We start from the raw sequence: 19,550 nt of genomic DNA, 5'->3' as shown, positions 1-19,550 counted from the left end.
CTTAATGTCTCTTTCAGATTTTTCATCATTAGTGTATAGGAATGTAAGAGATTTCTGTGCATTAAGTTTGTATCCTGATACTTTACCAAATTCATTGATTAGCTCTAGTAGTTTTGTGATAGCATTTTTAGGATTCTCTATGTATAGTATCATGTCATCTGCAAACAGTGACAGCTTTACTTCTTCTTTTCTAATTTGGATTACTTTTATTTCTTTTTCTTCTCAGATTGCTGTGGCTAAAACTTCCAAAACTATGTTGAATAATAGTGGTAAGAGTGGACAACCTACCCTTGTTCCTGATCTTAGAGGAAATGCTTTCAGTTTTTCACCATTGAGGATGATGTTGGCTGTGGGTTTGTCATATATGGCCTTTATTATGTTGAGCTAAGTTCCCTCTATGCCTACTTTCTGGAGAGTTTTTATCATAAATCGGTGTTGAATTCTGTTGAAAGCTTTTTCTGCATCTATTGAGATAATCATATGGTTTTTCTCCTTCAATTTGTTAATATGGTTTATCACATTGATTGATTTGAGTATACTGAAGAATCCTTGCATTCCTGGGATAAACCCCACTTGATTATGGTGTATGATACTTTTAGTGTGCTGTTTGCTAGTATTGTGTTGAGGATTTTTGCATCTATGTTCATCAGTGATACTGGCCTGTAATTTTCTTTCTTTGTGACATCTTTGTCTGGTTTTGGTATCAGGGTGATGGTGGCCTCGTAGAATGAGTTTGGGAGTATTCCTCCCTCTGCTATATTCTGGAAGAATTTGAGAAGGATAGGTGTTAGCTCTTCTCTAAATGTTTGATAGAATTCGCCTGTGAACACATCTGGTCCTGGGTCCTGGGCTTTTGTTTGTTGTAAGATTTTTTTTTTTTTTTTGCAGTATGCGGGCCTCTCACTGTTGTGGCCTCTCCCGTTGCGGAGCACAGGCTCCAGACGCGCAGGCCCAGCGACCATGGCCCACGGGCCCAGCCACTCCGAGGCATGTGGGATCTTCCCGGACCGGGGCACAAACCCGTGTCCCTTGCATCGGCAGGCGGACTCTCAACCACTGCACCACCAGGGAAGCCCCAGTCTCAGTTTCAGTGCTTGCGATTGGTCTGTTTATATTTTCTATTTCTTCCTGGTTCAATCTCAGAAGGTTGTGCTTTTCTAAGAATTTGTCCATTTTTTCCAGGTTGCCCATTTTATTGGCATAGAGTTGCTTGTAGTAATCTCTCATGATCCTTTGTATTTCTGCAGTGTCAGTTGTTACTTCTCCTTTTTCATTTCTAATTCTATTGATCTGAGTCTTCTCCCTTTTTTCCTTGATAAGTCTGGCTAACGGTTTATCAATTTTGTTTATTTTCTCAAAGAGCCAGCTTTTAGTTTTATTGATCTTTGCTATCATTTCCTTCAATTCTTTTTCATTTATTTCTGATCTGATCTTTATGATTTCTTTCCTTCTGCTAACTTTGGGGTTTTTTTGTTCTTCTTTCCCTAATTGCTATAGGTGTAAGGTTAGGTTTTTTATTTGAGATATTTCTTGTTTCTTGAGGTAGGATTGTATTGCTATAAACTTCCCTCTTAGAACTGCTTTTGCCGCATCCCATAGGTTTTGGGTCGTCGTGTTTTCATTGTCATTTGTTTCTAGGTATTTTTTGATTTCCTCTTTGATTCCTTCAGTGAGCACTTGGTTATTTAGCAGTGTATTGTTTAGCCTCCATGTGTTTGTATTTTTTACAGCATAGTGTTGTGGTCAGAAAAGATACTTGATACGATTTCAATTTACTTAAATTTACCAAGGCTTGATTTGTGACCAAGATATGATCTATCCTGCAGAATGTTCCATGAGCACTTGAGAAGAAAGTGTATTCTGTTGTTTTTGGATGGAATGTCCTATAAATATCAATTAAGTCCACCTTGTTTAATGTGTCATTTAAAGCTTGTGTTTCCTTATTTATTTTCATTTTGGATGGTCTTTCCATTGGTGAAAGTGGGGTGTTAAAGTCCCCTACTACGACTTTGTTACTTTCGATTTCCCCTTTTATGGCTGTTATCATTTGCCTTATGTATGTTGGGTGCATAAATATGTACAATTGTTATATCCTCTTCTTGGATTGATCCCTTGATCATTATGTAGTGTCCTTCTTTGTCTCTTGTAATAGTCTTTATTTATTTTATTTATTTTTTTTTTGCGGTATGCAGGCCTCTCACTGTTGTGGCCTCTCCCGTTGCGGAGCATAGGCTTCGGACGTGCAGGCTCAGCAGCCATGGCTCACGGGCCCAGCCGCTCTGCGGCATGTGGGATGTTCCTGGACCGGGGCATGAACCCGTGTCCCCTGCATCGGCAGGCGGACTCTCAACTGCTGCACCACCAGGGAGGCCCTATTTTAAAGTCTATATTGTCTGATATGAGAATTGCTAGTCCAGCTTTCTTTTGTTTTCCACTTGCATGGAATATCTTTTTCCATCCCCTCACTTTCAATCTGTATGTGTCCCTAGGTCTGAGGTGGGCCTCTTGTAGACAGCATATATACGGGTCTTGTTTTTGTATCCATTCAGCCAGTCTATGTCTTTTGGTTGGAGCATTTAATCCATTTACATTTAAGGTAGTTATCGATATGTATATTCCTATTACCATTTTTTAAATTGTTTTGGGTTTGTTTTTGTAGGTCTTTTCCTTCTCTTGTGTTTCCCGCCTAGAGAAGTTCCTTTAGCATTTGTTATAAAGCTGGTTTGGTGGTGCCGAATTCTCTTAGCTTTTGCTTTTCTGTAAAGGTTTTAATTTCTCTGTAGAATCTGAATGAGATCCTTGCTGGGTAGAGTAATCTTGGTTGTAGGTTTTCCCCTTTCATCACTTTAAATATGTTGTGCCACTCCCTTCTGGCTTGCAGAGTTTCTGCTGAAAGATCAGCTGTTAACCTTATGGGGATTCCCTTGTATGTTATTTGTTGTTTTTCCCTTGCTGCTTTTATTATCTTTTCTTTGTATTTAATTTTTGATAGTTTGATTAATATGTGTCTTGGTGTGTTTCTCCTTGGATTTATCCTGTATGGGACTCTCTGCACTTCCTGGACTTGACTGACTATTTCCTTTCCCAAATTAGGGAAGTTTTCAACTATAATCTCTTCAAATATTTTCTCAGTCCCTTTCTTTATCTCTTCTTCTTCTGGGACCCCTATAATTCGAATGTTGGTGCGTTTAATGTTGTCCCAGAGGTCTCTGAGACTGTCCTCAATTCTTTTCATTCTTTTTTCTTTATTCTACTCTGTGGTAGTTATTTCTACTATTTTATCTTTCAGGTCACTTATCTGTTCTTCTGCCTCAGTTATTCTGGTATTGATTCCTTCTAGAGAATTTTTAATTTCCTTTATTGTGTTGTTCATCATTGTTTGTTTGCTCTTTAGTTCTTCTAGGTCCTTGTTAAACATTTCTTTTATTTTCTCCATTCTATTCCCAAGATTTTGGATCATCTTTACTATCATTACTCTGCATTCTTTTTCAGGTAGACTGCCTATTTCCTCTTCATTTGTTTTCATCTGGTGGGTTTTTTTACCTTTCTCCTTCATCTGCTGTGTATTTCTCTGTCTTCTCATTTTGCTTAACCTACTGTGTTTGGGGTCTCCTCTTTGCAGGCTGCATGTTCATAGTTCCCATTGTTTTTGGTGTCTGACACCAGTGGCTAAGGTTGATTCAGTGGGTTGTGTATGCTTCCTGGTGGATGGGACTGGTACCTGTGTTCTGGTGGATGAGGCTGGATCTTGTCTTTCTGGTGGGCAGGACCACATCCGGTGGTGTGTTTTGGGGTGTCTGTGACCTTATTATGATTTTAGGCAGCCTCTCTCTTAATGGGTGGGTTTGTGTTCCTGTCTTGCTAGTTGTTTGGCATAGGGTATCCAGCACTGTAGCTTGCTGGTCATTGCGTGGAGCTGGGTCTTAGTGTTGAGATGAAGATCTCTGGGAGAGCTTTCACCATTTGATATTACATGGAGCTGGGAGATCTCTGGTGGACCAATGTCCTGAACTTGGCTCTCCCATATCAGAGGCACAGGCCTGACACCTGGCCAGAGCACCAAGACCCTGTCAGCCACATGGCATTAATTGCAGAGAGGTTGACTCCACCTGAAGATATGAAGAGTAAATTCCCTTGAGACAGATGGGCTTTGGAGGGCTCTGGAGGGGGGAGCAGCAGTTCTTCTGTCAAAGTTTCATGACTGTAAGTGCAGAGTCAGGGAACTGTGAGTGAGCTGGTCTTGCTCCAGAGGCTGCTGGCTCACCAGGGTGGTGTGAGACACCAGTCGGCCTGCAGCTTCAATGGCTCCTGTGGCTCCTGCAGGATCCTTACCGGGCCAAGTGCTTAGTTAGCCCTGTGCCAAAGGACACCATGTTCTCCTGGAAGATATTCTTATCATGAAAGGTGAGGCCCCATCAGAGCAGGAGGAGCTGCAGACCAGGCTTCAGTAGGAAATCGCTGCGCAGGAACCGAGGGGACCAGCATGCCCTCAGGCCCGTCTGCAACCTCAGGTTGGGGAGCAGTACACATGAAAGCTGGAGCAGTCCATCTAGCCTGAAATTCCTGCTTGGGTGCAGCCTTTCAGCAGCAGCCTACTCTTCCTTTTCAATCTCTTCTTGCCCTTGCATTTTTACTTGTTATCAGTTCAGCAGACATGTGCTGGGCAGTAGGGTAAGAGTATGGGTTTTAGTCATAACTCATTCATTTTTTTAAAAAAAATTATTTTATTTTTGGCTGCATTGGGTCTTCGTTGCTGCGTGTGGGCTTTCTCTAGTTGCGGCGAATGGGGGCTACTCTTCGTTGCGGTGCGCGGGCTTCTCATTGTGGCAGCTTCTCTTGTTGTGGAGTATGGGCTCTAGGCGCGCTGGCTTCAGTAGTTGTGGCACATGGTCTCAGTAGTTGTGGTGCATGGGCTTAGTTGCTCCACGACATGTGGGATCTTCCTGGACCAGGGATTGAACCCTTGTCCCCTGCATTGGCAGATGGATTCTTAACCACTGTGCCACCAGGGAAGTCTGAATGAAGTAATGCAACTCAAACTAATTTTTAAGCAAAAGGAGGATCTGTTGACACATAAGTGGGGGAAGATGGGATGTATCTAACTTTAAGGTTGACTGGATCTAAATACTAAAATGATGTCATTTCTCTCTCTCTCTCTACTTGCTTCTGTCTTTTTTTCTATCTCTTTCTCTCTCTCTCCCCTCCCCCTGCTTCAATTTCTTTAAACCTCAGGAAAGACTCTGATTGGCCCAGCTTGGGTCATGTGTGTACCCCTTGGGCACTCACTGAGGTCAGAGATAGTGCTACGATTGGTTAGGCCTGAATCACATGACGACCCATGGACAGAAGGATCCTGTCCTGTGCTGGTGCCACACCAACATCTTAGAGTTGACACAGGGAAAGAGCAGGTCTGTAGAGGACTCTCCCAGTGGGAAGGGGTGTGAGTGTTGCTGAAAGAGATGGGGAAGGAACACTGCACAGATGTTCAGTACATTTCCTGGCCAGGAGGAGCATAACACAAAGAGGAGACTGAACAACTAACCCATACGTGGTTAGATCTAGAACTACATCCCATTGATGCAGGAGTTCAGTGCAGCAGGGCTTCCAGAGAGCCAGTTGGGATATGTGTGTCTTCCTTAAATCCAGCCTCTCTGTCACCCAAGATGTACCTTTATTTGGTCTGGTGAACCTTCAACTGGGACTGGAAGAAATGGGGAAGGGGCACATTCTGAGAGGAGAAACTGTGTGGACCCAGGGAGTGCTCACCAATCAGCAAGCAGACCAGAGTGGGCAGAGGAAGAGACTGGGTAAGGAGTTGGGAGATCCTTTGGAGAGACGGACCTGATCCCAAGGTTTGTGACCCAAACTCAGCCATGGGAAGCAAGTCCAAGGTAAAAGACTTCGAATGTATTTTGTTTCACTTTACATCAGTTTTATACAACATTTTACTCATCTTGGTAAATCCCAAACACTTTTTGATTTCCCATCATACAAGCAAATAGCATAATTCTTTGGCAGTTATTCAGGGTCTTTCCAAGTGGATAATCACTTCTGTTTTTTTATGACTGGGTTTGAATCAGTGTGACTTGGTTGCTTTTCAAAGTTGGTTGTTGAAAACTGATGGTTTCTCCTTTTGTTATACGTTATAGCCTCCTCGTTGGATTTCTACTATGTAACACCCTGACATTGTATATATACACTCTCACTTCTGCATCTTGTGCCTTCCTCTGATTTATCCATTTGGCCAACTCCTACTCATCCTTCAAAATATAGATCAAGGGGCTTCCCTGGTGGTGCAGTGGTTGGGAGTCCGCCTGCCGATGCAGCGGACACGGGTTCGTGCCCCGGTCCGGGAAGATCCCACATGCCGTGGAGTGGCTGGGCCCGTGGGCCATGGCTGCTGAGCCTGCGTGTCTGGAGCCTGTGCTCTGCAACGGGAGAGGCCACAACAGTGAGAGTCCCGCGTACCGCAAAAAACCCCCCAAAAACAAATATATATATATATATATATATATATATATCAAGTTTCCTTGAGGAGGGAGGCTATACATAACTTATCTCTCACCTGGCAATTGGCAGAGGTATAAATGAACTCATGCATGAGTGAGAGGATTCATATCTATCCAGTCTAAGGATGGCACAAAAGTTTTGTGTCACTTACGAGCACATTTGAATGCAAGTATCAGACAAATGCAATGAGTGGTGGATTAAACGAATAGATATTTTTCTCACATATCAAGACGTTTGAAAACTTTCAGCTGTGGCACTGGTTCAGGGGCTCAAAGAAGCTATTAAGGATGTAGTCTCAAGATCAGCAGTGCACACAAGGTAAGAGCAAAGGAGGAAGAAGACAGGCACCAGCTATGCAAGAGCCTTCTGTGTGCATCTCATTAGCCGCTCCTGGCTGCAAGGGAAATTGAGTTTCTGACCTGGGACTGGGGTATGTCAGTGCCTGGGCAATATCTTGGTTCTATTAGTGAGGAAGAATGAGGGAATGGATACTAGCTAGGCAACCAGGGGCACCCACCCAATGTGTCATCTCATGTTCCAAGGTTAATAGATTCAAGGTGAGGCTCTGTGTTCAGTTTTGTGAAGGCCGTCCAAGCCCAGAGCCAAAGGCGCTTCAGTTGATTATTAATGTTTGCCATGAGTGGGGCATATAGCATCCTTGGTGTGTATTTGTCATGTTTGGTCCAGCCCATAGATTGATGTGTGCGCTGGACCATCTGTTCCCTCCCCCCCACCCTTCCCCCACCTGCTCTGTGTGCTGAGAGGCAGACTCTGATGGACTGGACCAACAGATCCCCTTACCCTCTGACTTCTGGTTGGGTTTGGCCATTGGGAGGAAGTGGCAGGAGGGCAGAGGATAGGAGGAGAATGATGTCAGGGTATTTGTTCCCCAGATTCTCCCCCTGCCGGGTCACCATGGTTTATTGAAGGCATGTATCCTTTACAGGTTCCAGTAACTGCTCCATCCCTTACCCCTTCAGGCCAAGATCTCTACATCCTCCCTTGTTGGCTTCCCCAAGCCCTGCCCACACCGTGTGGACATCCATTTAATGCAATTCCCTTAAATTTCCCAGTTTAAGTGTTCTGTCTCTTTTTCTCAAGGATCCAGACTGAGGCAGTCTGTAATGCTTTGGGGGCTGGTTCTGGGAGAGGGTATGCGAGTTACTGATGGAGACCTTTGTCATCTCCCTTCCTCAAAGTCCAGGGCAAAGCACCTCCTACACTCTACAGGATACCCGACTTGCAACATGTCATGGGATGTACTTGGATGTCTTTTTTACTCATTCTTATTGATCAAGCGCCCAGGGGTAACTATGGTGTCTCTACTGTGGTTTGTAAGTACATCCAGCTGTTAGGCGCTCCAGATGGGAGCTTTCAGGAATCAGTAGGAGGGAACTGACGTCTCTCCCGGTTCTCTCCAGCTTGTATTGTGGCAGGCCAGTGAGAGCTGTCATTTCCGCATGCTGTTGGCTAGAAGTAGCTGTGCACCAGGTGGTCTGGAAGGACAAGGGCACCCGCACCTGGGGTACCATGTGATCTCCGTCCTGTTGCTGCCTCTGCCTTCCTGCTCCCCAAGGCCTTGGAGTCTACACTCTGAAAACAGGCTCTGTGGTGTATCACATCTCGCCCCCAGCCCTCAGTGTGCTGGAAGAGGCTGGCGAGGAGCCCTTCAAAGCCTTCAGAGCAGAGTTTCTTAAACTTGAATGAACAGTTGAGTCACCTGGGGATGGTGTGAAATTGCAGATTATGATTCAGCAGGTCTGGGGTAGGGGCTGGAGATTCTGCATTTCTAACAAGCACCCTGGTGATGCTGCCACTTCTGATCCAGGGAACACACTTGAGTAGCAAGGACTTAGAGATGGACATCCAGTATAGTAGCCACCAGCTATATGGGGCTGTTTACACTTACTGTCTTTGCTTTGTTTTTTATCTCATAATCTCATCAAACCATCCGAATGCTGAGTTTCTAGCAACAGAAACCCAATTCAAAAGGTTTTTAGCTTAAGTCAAAAAGAGAAATCTGTTGGTTTTTATGAAACTGGAAAGATAGGGAGCTGGCCTCAGGAATGGCAGGGTCCAGGGACTCAAATGATGTCACCACTGTCATCACCACCACCATCATCACTGCCACCATCATCTTTCTTCTTCCGTTGCTCCTCTGCCTGTTTTCTTGAGTTTTCGGCCTCATTCTTGCTACCTGCAGACTGGCTTCCTCTCTCGGGCAGGAGGTTTGGATGCTGGTGGCTCCAGGCTAAGATTGTCATCTCAATGGAAAAAGGGAGCTCTCTCCCAGCATCTGAGTGCGCCTGCATGACACTGCACCCAGCTCGGTGAACAGGGGGCTGGAGCGCCAGGCTTGTCCTGTGGGAGGGGAGCGGGTCACCGTGATGGGCAGCCCCTCAGAATCAGATGAACAGAAGGGGAGACAAGTGAACCATAAAGGAAGAGATGTAGTGCAAAGAGGTACGGGGCAGACAAAACCAGCAGGTGTTCACGCCACTCCACGGCTCTCTTCCACCTCACCTGTCCGTGTATTCCCCTTAAGAACCCCTCTCCTAGTTTCTGCCACCCTTTGATCATTCCCAGGGGGGGAGATGTAGCTTGTCATATTTTGCTGGGTGCTTAAAAGAGCACAGCTGTTTTCCCTGTGTATTTTCATTGCAACCAATTAGCAAAGCTTTCTCTTTGGTGCAGAAATTAAAAATAAAAAGACAAAAGTTCTGGCAAGGTTTTCCCTTTGGTTTCTTCAGGCATTTAATAGCATCTCCTGCTGCCTTGCTGGAAGAATTTACTTAAATTGCTTGAGAGTGGCAAGCGGAACGGCAAGGGTGGTAACTAGCAGGAGGGGAAGGCAGCTGCCTGCCAGGGAGAAGCTGGAGGGGGCTGGGATGGGCTGACGTTCATTGATGGTCTGGAAGGACAGGACAGCATGAGGAGATGAGGTCTGCGGATGGTCCACGGCTCGGCGCGCAGACAGGAAAGGCAGCGTAGGCAGGAAGCGGGAGATGAGCCAGCTACAGCCACTTGGCACTTTTGTTTTTGTAATAAGAAAAGCGCAGGTTGGATTTTTGGGTTTTTTTTGCAGCGGGGGAGGTGGATGGGGAGAGTTTGGAGGCTGAGGGGTGGATAAACTGCCCAACAGTCTGTAAGTCCCTGTGAAAATGAAACATCTAGACCAGAGATTCCCAATGTTGGGACCCCGAGCTGGCAGTACCAGCCTCACCTGGGAGCAGTGGACGTTCTCTGGTCCACCCAGACCTACTCAGTTAGAAACTCTAACCAGCCTTCCAGGTGATTCCGCTACCTGCTCAAGCTCGAAAGGCACTGGTCTAAACGAGGGTCGCCTTGAACAACGAGGGGCTTTTTAAACCTCACCGGGTCAGAGACACAGAAGCCGGCCTTCTTGGAGAAGTGGCAGTGTCCCAGTCACCAGCAACCCGGGACAGAAGCGACTTGCCTGAGGTCCCCCGAGAGCAAGCGGGGGCCTGCAGACAGGTCTCATTCCCACGCCTGTGCTCTTCTCTGCAGCATTTTATGAGTCTGTGTGAAGACCCCGGAGAAGCGTGGGCCTATCACTCACTTCTTTTCTATGTCACAGAGATGTGATGAAGGTTCCCACGTCGACACTTACCCCGTTTTTACAGTCCCACCGGCGCTGTCAGGCCTCACCAGGACGGAAGATGGGAAGTGTGGCCATAACGGATTTGAAACAGATGCGTGAGTTGGAAGCCTCAGGCTGTGCCCTGGGAGCCAGACAGCAATGAAGAGCCAGGAGCAGAGGAAAAGGTTATAAAAATGTGTGGTCTTCGCTTTATTGAGTCACAACAAATGAGCAACAAGTTAGAAAAATTGTTTTTTTTTTCCAAACTCCCTAACCTTTGATCTGTGCAGTGTACTCAAATGAGGGGCAGTGTGGGCAGGGGAAGGGACTGCAAACACAGCTCATACTGCTACGTTACACCAGATACGTCTCCTGGTGTTTCTTCTTTAGAAGTTAGGACTAACTGAGGGAAAAAAAAAGTGCACTCAGGAAACTAAAATTGGCCCAAAACAAACACACAAACAAACAAAAAAAGCAATTCGTGGTGAAGCTTCAAGCTGAACTCTTGTCCAATACCACACTGAGAAGAGGCAGCTAGGAACGGAGACGAAAACCAAAGCTGTTCATCTTTGTACCATCTAGACACGAAGATCTCTTTCTCTTTTAATTTCACAAAAGTAATGATGATGCTAGTGCATCCGGGAGAGCCCTTTCTGCTGGTCACTAAAAAGGGGCTCAGAGGGTAGCTGTCCGCCACCCAGTTCTCCGGGTGCTGGCGCGGCCCAAGGTCTGAGCCCAGGCCATCAAAAAAACCAGACCGGCCTGGTGGCAGTTCAGAAGGCCTTGTGTGTGGTTAAACAGGGACCCCCCAGAGGAGGCTGGGGAAGAAATAGAAATGGATTTGATTTGGAAGATCTGTCATCTGTAAAACCCTCTCCAAGTTAAGACAGATGCCTGAATCCCAGCCCTTTCCCCTGAAGAAATCTCCCAAATTTCAAACTACCTTGAAAAATGAACTCTCCCTACCTAAAATCCAGTAGATATAATGGCACTAATGCTAACATCCCCCCTCCCCCAAATTAATAAAATAAAAAAAAAAAAGAAAGGAAAAAAGAGAAAAGCACGTGTGATCAGCCCTCCCTCCTGGAAAAATACCTTACAATGGTAGTGCTGGAAAAGGAAGTTGCCCTTGGTTAAAAAGGTAACAAAATTTTCCCACATTGTACAAATCGGTTCCAGTATAGCAAGAGGCGGGGGCCTGGGCACAGGAACCAACTATTTACAAGGACCCATGGAAAACGCAGTGGTAGGACTTTGGCACTATGAACAATTCCCACCAGGCCTCAGGGAGGTGTGTACGAGTGAAGGCGTTGCACTTGGAGTCTCTGGCCAGGGTGGCCCACAGCCAGGGACAGAAGTTCTCTTCTCTCTTTGAAGACAGAGTGTCCCCTTCATCAGCACAGCAGTTCTGGTGGACTTCCCTAGAAGGACAACACAAAACCAGAGATGTCAGGGAGGTGACCATCATTCCTTGGGTGCAAGGCATTGGGGGTGGCCTCTCCTTGGCTCTCCTGTGGAGACACTTCCAAAGCCATCCTGAGGCCTGGAGGAGAGACAAACGCCCTGTCTTAAAGAAACAAGTGTGTTTCCTGACCACAGTCTAACATTATGGGAAGTGCCTTCAGAATAAGGCCTTTGAAAACGAGATGACTTTCTGGGCAAGTGAAGGAGGTGATTCATTTCATCATTACAAGACCCTTTTCTTATTCCTGGAGAGGCAGCCAGTCACAATGGTTCCTAAAAGGCCCCAGAATCAGACACACCTGGATTTGGGTCGGGAGTTCTCTCTGTACTGGCGATGGGGCCATACACACGTCAAAATCTCTCTAGGGCTTAGTTTTTGCTTCTGTAAAACAGGGATGATAGCAGCATCCACAAAGTAGTTGTGATAAGAAGTTGATATATGCACCAGCATATAAAATAGTGCCAGGCGGGTGGTAAATATTACACGTGCTTTTGTTGTATTTGTTAGATGGAACCCTTTCCAAATAGGATATAAAATAATCATAATAAGATGAGAAATTTTAAGTGTATTTTTTAATTTAATGTTTCTATCAACCCTCAGGTGTAGATAAAATTGTTATTCCCATTTTACAGGTGAGGAAACTGAGCACAGAGAAGCTAAAAACCTTGCCCAAGATCACACAGCTAGAAAATGGCAGAGCCAAAATTCCAACCCAGGCAATTTCCAGAGCCTGTGCCCTTAAACAGTGTTTACTGAGTCAGTATGGAGACGTGTTTAATTCTTATGTACTTTGAAGTAATGAAAATAGTCCAAGGACCTTCTTATGGGTTAAATTGTGCCCTCGCAACCCCCAAAGATATGTTGAAGTCCTACCCCTTAGTACCTCAGAACGTAACCATATTTGGGAATTCCTTCACAGAGGCGATCAATGTTAAAATGAGGTCATTAGGGTGGGACCTAATCCCATAGGGCTGGTGTCCTTATAAAAAGGGGAAATTTGGACACGGAGACAGACACAGGGAGAACATCATGGGGAGACGGAGGCAGAAATTGGGGTGTTGCATCTATAAGGCAAGGATTGCCAGCAACCCGCCAGAAGCTAGCAGAGAAGCAAGGAACACACGTTCCCACGCAGCCCTCAGAAGGAAGCAACCCTGCCAGCACCAGACTTCCAGTCTCCAGACCGTGGGAGAATAAATTCCTGTCGGTTAAGCCACCCCGTTTGTGGTACTTGACGGCAGCTTCAGGAGACTAAGGCCGACCTCCATTTCCTCTGTGGGTTCCTGGGATCCAAGGATCCTGAGCTCGAATCCAAGGGGAGGGCTCCGGGCTGTAAAGGACGTAGTCAGGATTCCATGACCGGCTGGAAGGTGATCAGATCTGTAGATTCCTGAAGACACTGGCTTTTTCTTTGCCTCCCTCCTGGTAAGGCTGTGTTACTGCTCAGTCACTTCTCTGTCTAAGTAGCCGAGAAGGCCCTGAGAAGTTTTGGTGTTTTTCTTGTGCAGGGGACCAAGAGCAAGAATGCCAGACTTCTCAGCCGAAGGCAGCAGCAGGTTATCTCTATTGTTCGTCATTCTTAACGTCTGGATGTCAAATGTACCCACATTCCCTAAATGCTCCCGACAATAAGACTGAATATTGGAGTTAAGGAAACAGCTTGCAAAAGAAACGTCTGTGGATGAAACCAGATTCCAGGGTGTCCTTGGGATCTGGTACCATCCAAAAGTGATCCAGCAAATGTCACCGGATCGTAAGAGCTACAGGGATCCTTATAGGTGATGCTGCCAACATCACTCATTTCATGAGGAAAGAAAAAAGGAAGCTCGGGGGAGGAAAAGCGATTGCCCCGGGTCACATGACTGCTCAGCGGCAGAGTCAAAAGCAATAACGATCATGGTTGTGACAACAGAGTAGCTTAAATATATCTCATGCTTATTATGTGCCAGGCCCAAGGCGAAGTGATATGGCTCATCTCATTTGGTAACCTGGTAACCCGGGAGGTAGGCCCATCTGCAGTGAAGAGATGGGGGTTTAGCGAGATTAAATGGTGTCAGGCAAGTAGTAAGTGGTGGAACCTGGTTTCTACTGCGGTCAATCCAACTTTCACTGCTTCTCGCCACACCTGACCCTCCTTGCCCTACGTTCACAGCTGCTCGCTGCAGGGAGTCACGTGGCACAGGAGCGCGCAGGTCTGCTTCAAAGACAGGCTGGCGGTCCCGGGCAGCTGAAGAGGACTACGTGCCTTACCACTGATCCCATGCAGAGCCACACGCACCCAGGATGTGCACATGGACCACAGCCGGGCTCCCGCTGTGCTCTCTGAACAGGATTTCCCGCAGCAAACTGGGTCTTTCACCGTCTTCGGAAAGGAGGCTGCCTGTGGGTGGATGTCCATGCGAACAGTTCTTAAGACTCCAGGAAAACAAGGCCAAAGGTGGGTAAAGAGCGATTTTTCCTTCTCCCAACCAGGCTGAGGAACGTCAGCTCAGCACAGGACTGTGGTCTCCGCCGTGGAGCAGGGAGGAAAGAGCCATGGAGTCAGAGAAAGCTGGATCCAGGGTCAGCCACTTCGGAGCTGTGTGCCGAGGTCAGTTACCTAACCTCCCTGAGCCTCACTTCCACAATTCATCACCAGCCGGCTGCTGGGAGGGCAACAGGCAAGGTGTGCAAAGCATACATGTGCTCCAGAAATATTGCTTCCTTTTTTCCTTGAGGAAAGCCAGGTGCAAAATTACAGCCTTAGGGGTAAGTCAGCTCACCTGTGTGTGTGAGAATTTACACATTTCCTCTCTCTCCTCTCTCTCATGTACAGAAAACTGAACCCTGTCTCTCTAAGTGATTGGCAAAAATTTGCTTTTTATTTTTATTGATTTCTTTTGTTTTCTGAATTTGAAGATGACTAGTTAATGAGATCAGTCAGGCTGCTTGAATTATCTTGCCTATTAATATTACACTCTTATAACGCAAGTATAAATTATTAGAAGAAAAAGAAGTTGATTTTATCACGGTGATTTTTCTATAACAAATAATTTTTAAACAATCCGATTATTGATGAATTATAAAATATCTTAGCAACTATGCTGTCAGTTTATTTGAAAGTAATAAAAATATGTAAAAATTTGCTTTTTAGATAAACATCAATATTAAGGTGGTTCTCCATCTGACAGTTTTTTAAAAATTGAAGTATAGTCGATTTACAGTATTGTGTTTCAGGTGTACAGCAAAGTGATTCAGTTATATATATATATATATATATATATAAATATTTTTTCAGATTATTTTCCATTATAGGTTATTACAAGATATTCAATATAGTTCCCTGTGCTGTATAGTAAATCCTTCCTGCTTTTCTATTTCCTATTTAGTAGTGTGTATCTGTTAATCCCATACTCCTAATTTATCCCTCTGCCCTCTCTTTCCCCTTTGGTAACCATAAGTTAGTTTTCTCTGTCTGTGAGTCTGTTTCTGTTTTGTATATAGATTCATTTGTATCATTTTTAAGATTCCACATATAAGTGATATCATGTAATATTTGTCTTTCTCTGATTCATTAAGTATAATATTCTCTAGGTCCATCCGTGTTGTTGCAAATGGCAATATTTCATTCTTTTTTATGGCTGAGTAGCATTCTATTACATATATATATATATATATATATATATATATATATATATGTTACATTTTCTTAAGCCAATAGTCTGTTGATGGGCACTTGGGTTGTTACCATGTCTTGGCTATTGTAAATAGCGCTGCTATGAACATTGGGGTGCATGTATCTTTTAGAATTTAGAGTATTCATCTTTTCCAGAGTGGGATTGCTGGAGCGTATGGTAGCTCTATTTTTAGAATTTTAAGGAATGTCTGTACTGTTTTCCATAGTATTTACATACAAATTTATATTGCCACCAACAGTGTAGGAGGGTTCCTTTTTCTCCACACCCGCTCCAGCATTTATTATTTGTAGACTTTTTGACGATGGCCATTCTGACAGGTGTGAGGTGATACCTCATTGTGCTTCTGATTTGCATTTTTCTAATAATTAGCGATGTTGAGCATCTTTTCATGTGCCTGTTGGCCATCTGCATGTCTTCTCTGGAGAAATGTCTATTTAGGTCTTCTGCCCATTTTTTTATTGGGTTGTTTGTTTTCTTGATACTGAGTTGTATGAGCTGTTTGTATGTTTTGGATATTAACTCCTTGTTGGTTGCATCATTTGCAAATATTTTTTCCCACTCAGGTTGTCTTTTGTTGATGGTTTCCTTTGCTGTGCAAGAGCTTTTAAGTTTGATTAAGTCCCATTTATTTATTTTTGCTTTTATTTCTATTGCCTTGGGAGACTGATCTAAGAAAATATTGCTACGATTTTTGTCCAAGAATGTTTTGCCTATATTCTCTTTTAGGAGTTTTATGGTGTCATGTCTTACATTTAGATCTTTAAACCATTTTGAGTTTATTTTTGTGTATGGTGAGAACGTGTGTTCTAACTTCATTGATTTACATGAGGCTGTCCAGCTTTCCCAGCACCACTTGCTGAAGAGACTCTTTTTTCTCCATTGCATATTCTTGCGTCCTTTGTTGAAGATTAATTGACCATAGGTGTGTGGGTTTATTTCTGTGCTCTTCTGTGCCACTGATCTATATGTCTGTTTCTGTGCCAATACCATCATGTTTTGATTACTATAGCTTTGTAGATGGTCTTATCTGGGAGGGTTATGCCTCCAGCTTTGTTTTTGTCCCCTCAGGATTGCTTTGGCAATTCTGGGTCTTTTGTGGTTCCGTGTAAATTTTAGGATTATTTGTTCTAGTTCTGTGAAAAACGTCATGAGTATTTTGATAGGGATTGCATTAAATCTGTGGATTGCTTTGGGTAGTGTGGCCATTTTAACAATATTCTTCCAATCTAGGAGCATGGGATATCTTTCCATTTCTTTGAATCATCTTCAATTTCTTTTATGACAATGTGTTTTTCCCTGTCTTATGGGGATGAACATGTATAATCCTCCAGCCATATGCATTAATAATGAAAAATAAATGCCGAACAAGGCCATTAAAAAAACAAAACAAAAAACCCCACAGAAAACATATTGCAAAGCCAAAGGGTGACCTGGAGAGGGGGAGACAAAGCCACTTCTTTTTGGCTTTTTCAGTGATTCCAGATGTCTGTGGATGGCTCTGGGCCCCAGTAGCACCCTTGGAACTGCTGGACTTCAATTCTCCTCTGACCTCTCCCAGGCTACGTAGCGGTGGGCAGGACTTGGGCTGTGGGAGCTGGTGGCACTCTCAAAGTGAGGCTGGGAAGATGCAGGACACCAAGGGCACACAGCCTGGCCCCATTGCCTTCCCCTTGGGCAGCAGGTCCCAGCTGCAGGTCACTTCTACAGAAGACCCTGCTCCCAGACACCCTCAGTTCACCTTTTTAAACGTATGTCCACAGAGTTCACTGCTGACCCCCGCCCTGCACTGAGTCTGGCTTACTGAGGAAACTCAAATGTTCATTAGTGAATGAAAAACAAGAAGAGAGCACAGTGCTGTTAGAGGCGGCTGGTTACACAAGACTGATGAAACAGTTCACATTTCAGGTGGTTTTTTTTGTTTGTTTTAAAGAGTATTACAGTGATTTTGACTGTGTGGCCTCTTGCTAAGCCCCTGGGCTTCTACCTGGAATCCTACCACTTGGTCAGGGACATTCCGCATGGTAGAGAACCAACTGCCCGATGGGTCACTTAATCCCAGAGCACTAGTTCTTAGCTTTGGGGGAAACTGCAAAGTCACTGGGCCCCTTTTCTTATGGCCACTGTTCGAACGTTTCCACCAAGTGGATGTCCTGCCTCTCCCTGAACACTGTCCAGGACAGGGAACCCACTGGCTCCCACAGCTGTCCCTTTCTATCTTGGTGACACCTTGGAATGTTAAAAAGTACTACCTAATTCTTCAGCAAAATCTGTTTCCCTATTACTTTACCTTTGGGGAAGCATGAAACAATTAGAATTCTTTTCCCATGTGCTAGCTTTCTGTTCCTATTTCTCTTTCCTTTTCCCTGTAGGGATTTCCCTTAGGCCCTGTGGACTTGAGAGAGAATAACACCGCAGTCCATGAGATAGAAAAGCAAGCACTGTGATTGTAATTTATTCAGTCTTATCTCAGTCATATTTCTGAGTCCAACTTTCTTTTATTGGGAAGGGGCATGGTCTAATTTGAATTAGAACTGAGAAAGGAAAGCATGGTGACACGGAGAAAGAATAGGTAATTTCTCAGCGGATGAGGAGAACTTCACACTATCCTACATCATGTCAACTCTGCACATCCGGCACTTCCTTGAAGTGTGAACTCAGACAAGTCATAGCCACGATAGTCACCTTTTAGGTTCCCTGATGCACCAAGTTCCCTCCTGTCTCAGGGTCTTTGGGGATGTGGTTTCTTCTGCCTGGACTGTTTCTCTGCCCAGCCAACTCCTACTTAGCCTTTTGCATTTCAATTCATCCACTGCTTGTTTAGAGAAACCTTGCCCAACCCCCTAAATCAGGTCAAATTGCCCTAATCTATATTCTCACAGCTCCATGCGCCTTTCTTTCAAAAAATCTTGTCACCTGGCAAAATTTCTTTTTTTTTAAAGAAGATTTTATTAATTAATTTATTTAATTAGGAAATTTAGGAGTTTATTAATTAATTAATTTTTGCTGTGTTGGGTCTTTGTTTCTGTGCGGGGGCTTTCTCTAGTTGTGGCAAGTGGGGGCCACTCTTCATCGCGGTGCGCGGGCCTGTCACTATCGCGGCCTCTCTTGTTGCAGAGCACAGGCTCCAGACATGCAGGCTCAGTAGTTGTGGCTCACGGGCCTAGTTGCTCCGCGGCGTGTGGGATCTTCCCGGACCAGGGCTCGAACCCGTGTCCCCTGCATTGGCAGGCAGATTCTCAACAACTGTGCCACCAGGGAAGCCCAACATTTCCTTTTTGTTTGATGGAAGATTATTTGGTCAAAGACTATGGGCTCCATGAGGGCAGGGACATGCTGGGCACTGCTGCCTTCCAGAGCCTGGCATACTGCAGGCTTTCCACAAATACTGATGGATGAATGAGCCAAGGCACTTACTATGAGCATCTCTGGACTAGCTGCTCCTACTCCTTGGGGCTAGCATCCTTCCTCTGAAAAATGAGGGGCTTCGATTTCATTACGTTCCTAAGTCACTACAAGCTGCCTAAAGCACAATGGAAATTCCTAGTGTGAGAAACTCCAGAATTAGGTAAAAGGAAGTCATAGCAGTTAACCCTCCATGAGGTACCAGGGCAGCGAGGCTAAGGTACAGTCCCTGAGAAGTATCACCCAGTAAATAGCTAGTGATCGATTCTCCAACAGACCTTTCCCTCAAGCTGCCCACACATAGGGAAAGCAGTTTGTCCCCAGTTCCTCTCCCCTGATGGCTGTCATCTGATGGGACTAGTGAGTGATAGAAAAAAAAAAAACGAGGAGAAGCAAAGGACTGAGGTACCATATCCTGGATAACTGGAAGCCAACTATCTTTGTTAATTCTCAGGTTGGTTCGATAAACTGCTGTTAAGCATCTGTTCTGAATCAGGCACTGAGGGATTCAGAGATTAATGGCCTATGATGCCTGCCTTTAAGGGTCTGACTGGGGAGACAGGGAAATAGTTAATTACGACATTTTCATTTATCCATCCATCCATTCACATATCTGTATTTGGACGGCTAATCTGAACAGATGATGGGGGTATACCTATCCTAGATCTTAAATTGTAGCCAGGATCCAATGTTGGCAGCCTTGAATATTTTAAGCAAGCTGAACTATGGAAAATATTTTTTTTCTGACATTTCACAGATTTCCCTCTTCCCCAAAGCCATCCCTAATTCTCAGGAGATGGAAACTGTCAGAAATCAGGAGGCAGCAAAGTAGTGAATAGTTGTGTATTAGTTCCCACTCCACATAGAATTAAGAAATGACCATGTCCTATTGGTC

At 44.8% G+C, this 19,550-nt stretch overlaps 2 protein-coding genes across 7 annotated transcripts in view; one reads left to right on the top strand and one right to left on the bottom strand.

Annotated features, from left to right (window-relative positions):
- The window catches only part of DERL1 (derlin 1), a 112,742-nt gene that overhangs the window by 52,069 nt on the left and 41,123 nt on the right, over nt 1-19,550 (top strand). For 2 of the 3 annotated variants that reach the window (XM_073794710.1, XM_019932055.3), the window contains exon 8: nt 14,049-14,166. In XM_073794710.1, the coding sequence (XP_073650811.1) occupies nt 14,049-14,166 (118 nt within the window). Of the gene's footprint in view, nt 1-14,048; nt 14,308-19,550 lie in introns of those variants that run through there. The other variant, XM_073794709.1, reaches the window with a different exon arrangement.
- Nucleotides 10,293-19,550, bottom strand: part of ZHX2 (zinc fingers and homeoboxes 2) — a 172,665-nt gene continuing 163,407 nt past the window's right edge. For all 4 annotated transcript variants that reach the window (XM_033843120.2, XM_073794708.1, XM_073794707.1 and 1 more), the window contains one exon: nt 10,293-11,532. The gene's annotated coding sequence lies outside the window, so the exon portion shown is untranslated. The remainder of the gene's footprint in view (nt 11,533-19,550) is intronic.

Source organism: Tursiops truncatus, chromosome 17, assembly GCF_011762595.2.
Source record: "Tursiops truncatus isolate mTurTru1 chromosome 17, mTurTru1.mat.Y, whole genome shotgun sequence".
Classification (NCBI taxonomy): domain Eukaryota; kingdom Metazoa; phylum Chordata; class Mammalia; order Artiodactyla; family Delphinidae; genus Tursiops; species Tursiops truncatus.
This window is presented reverse-complemented; position numbering and strand designations above follow the sequence as displayed.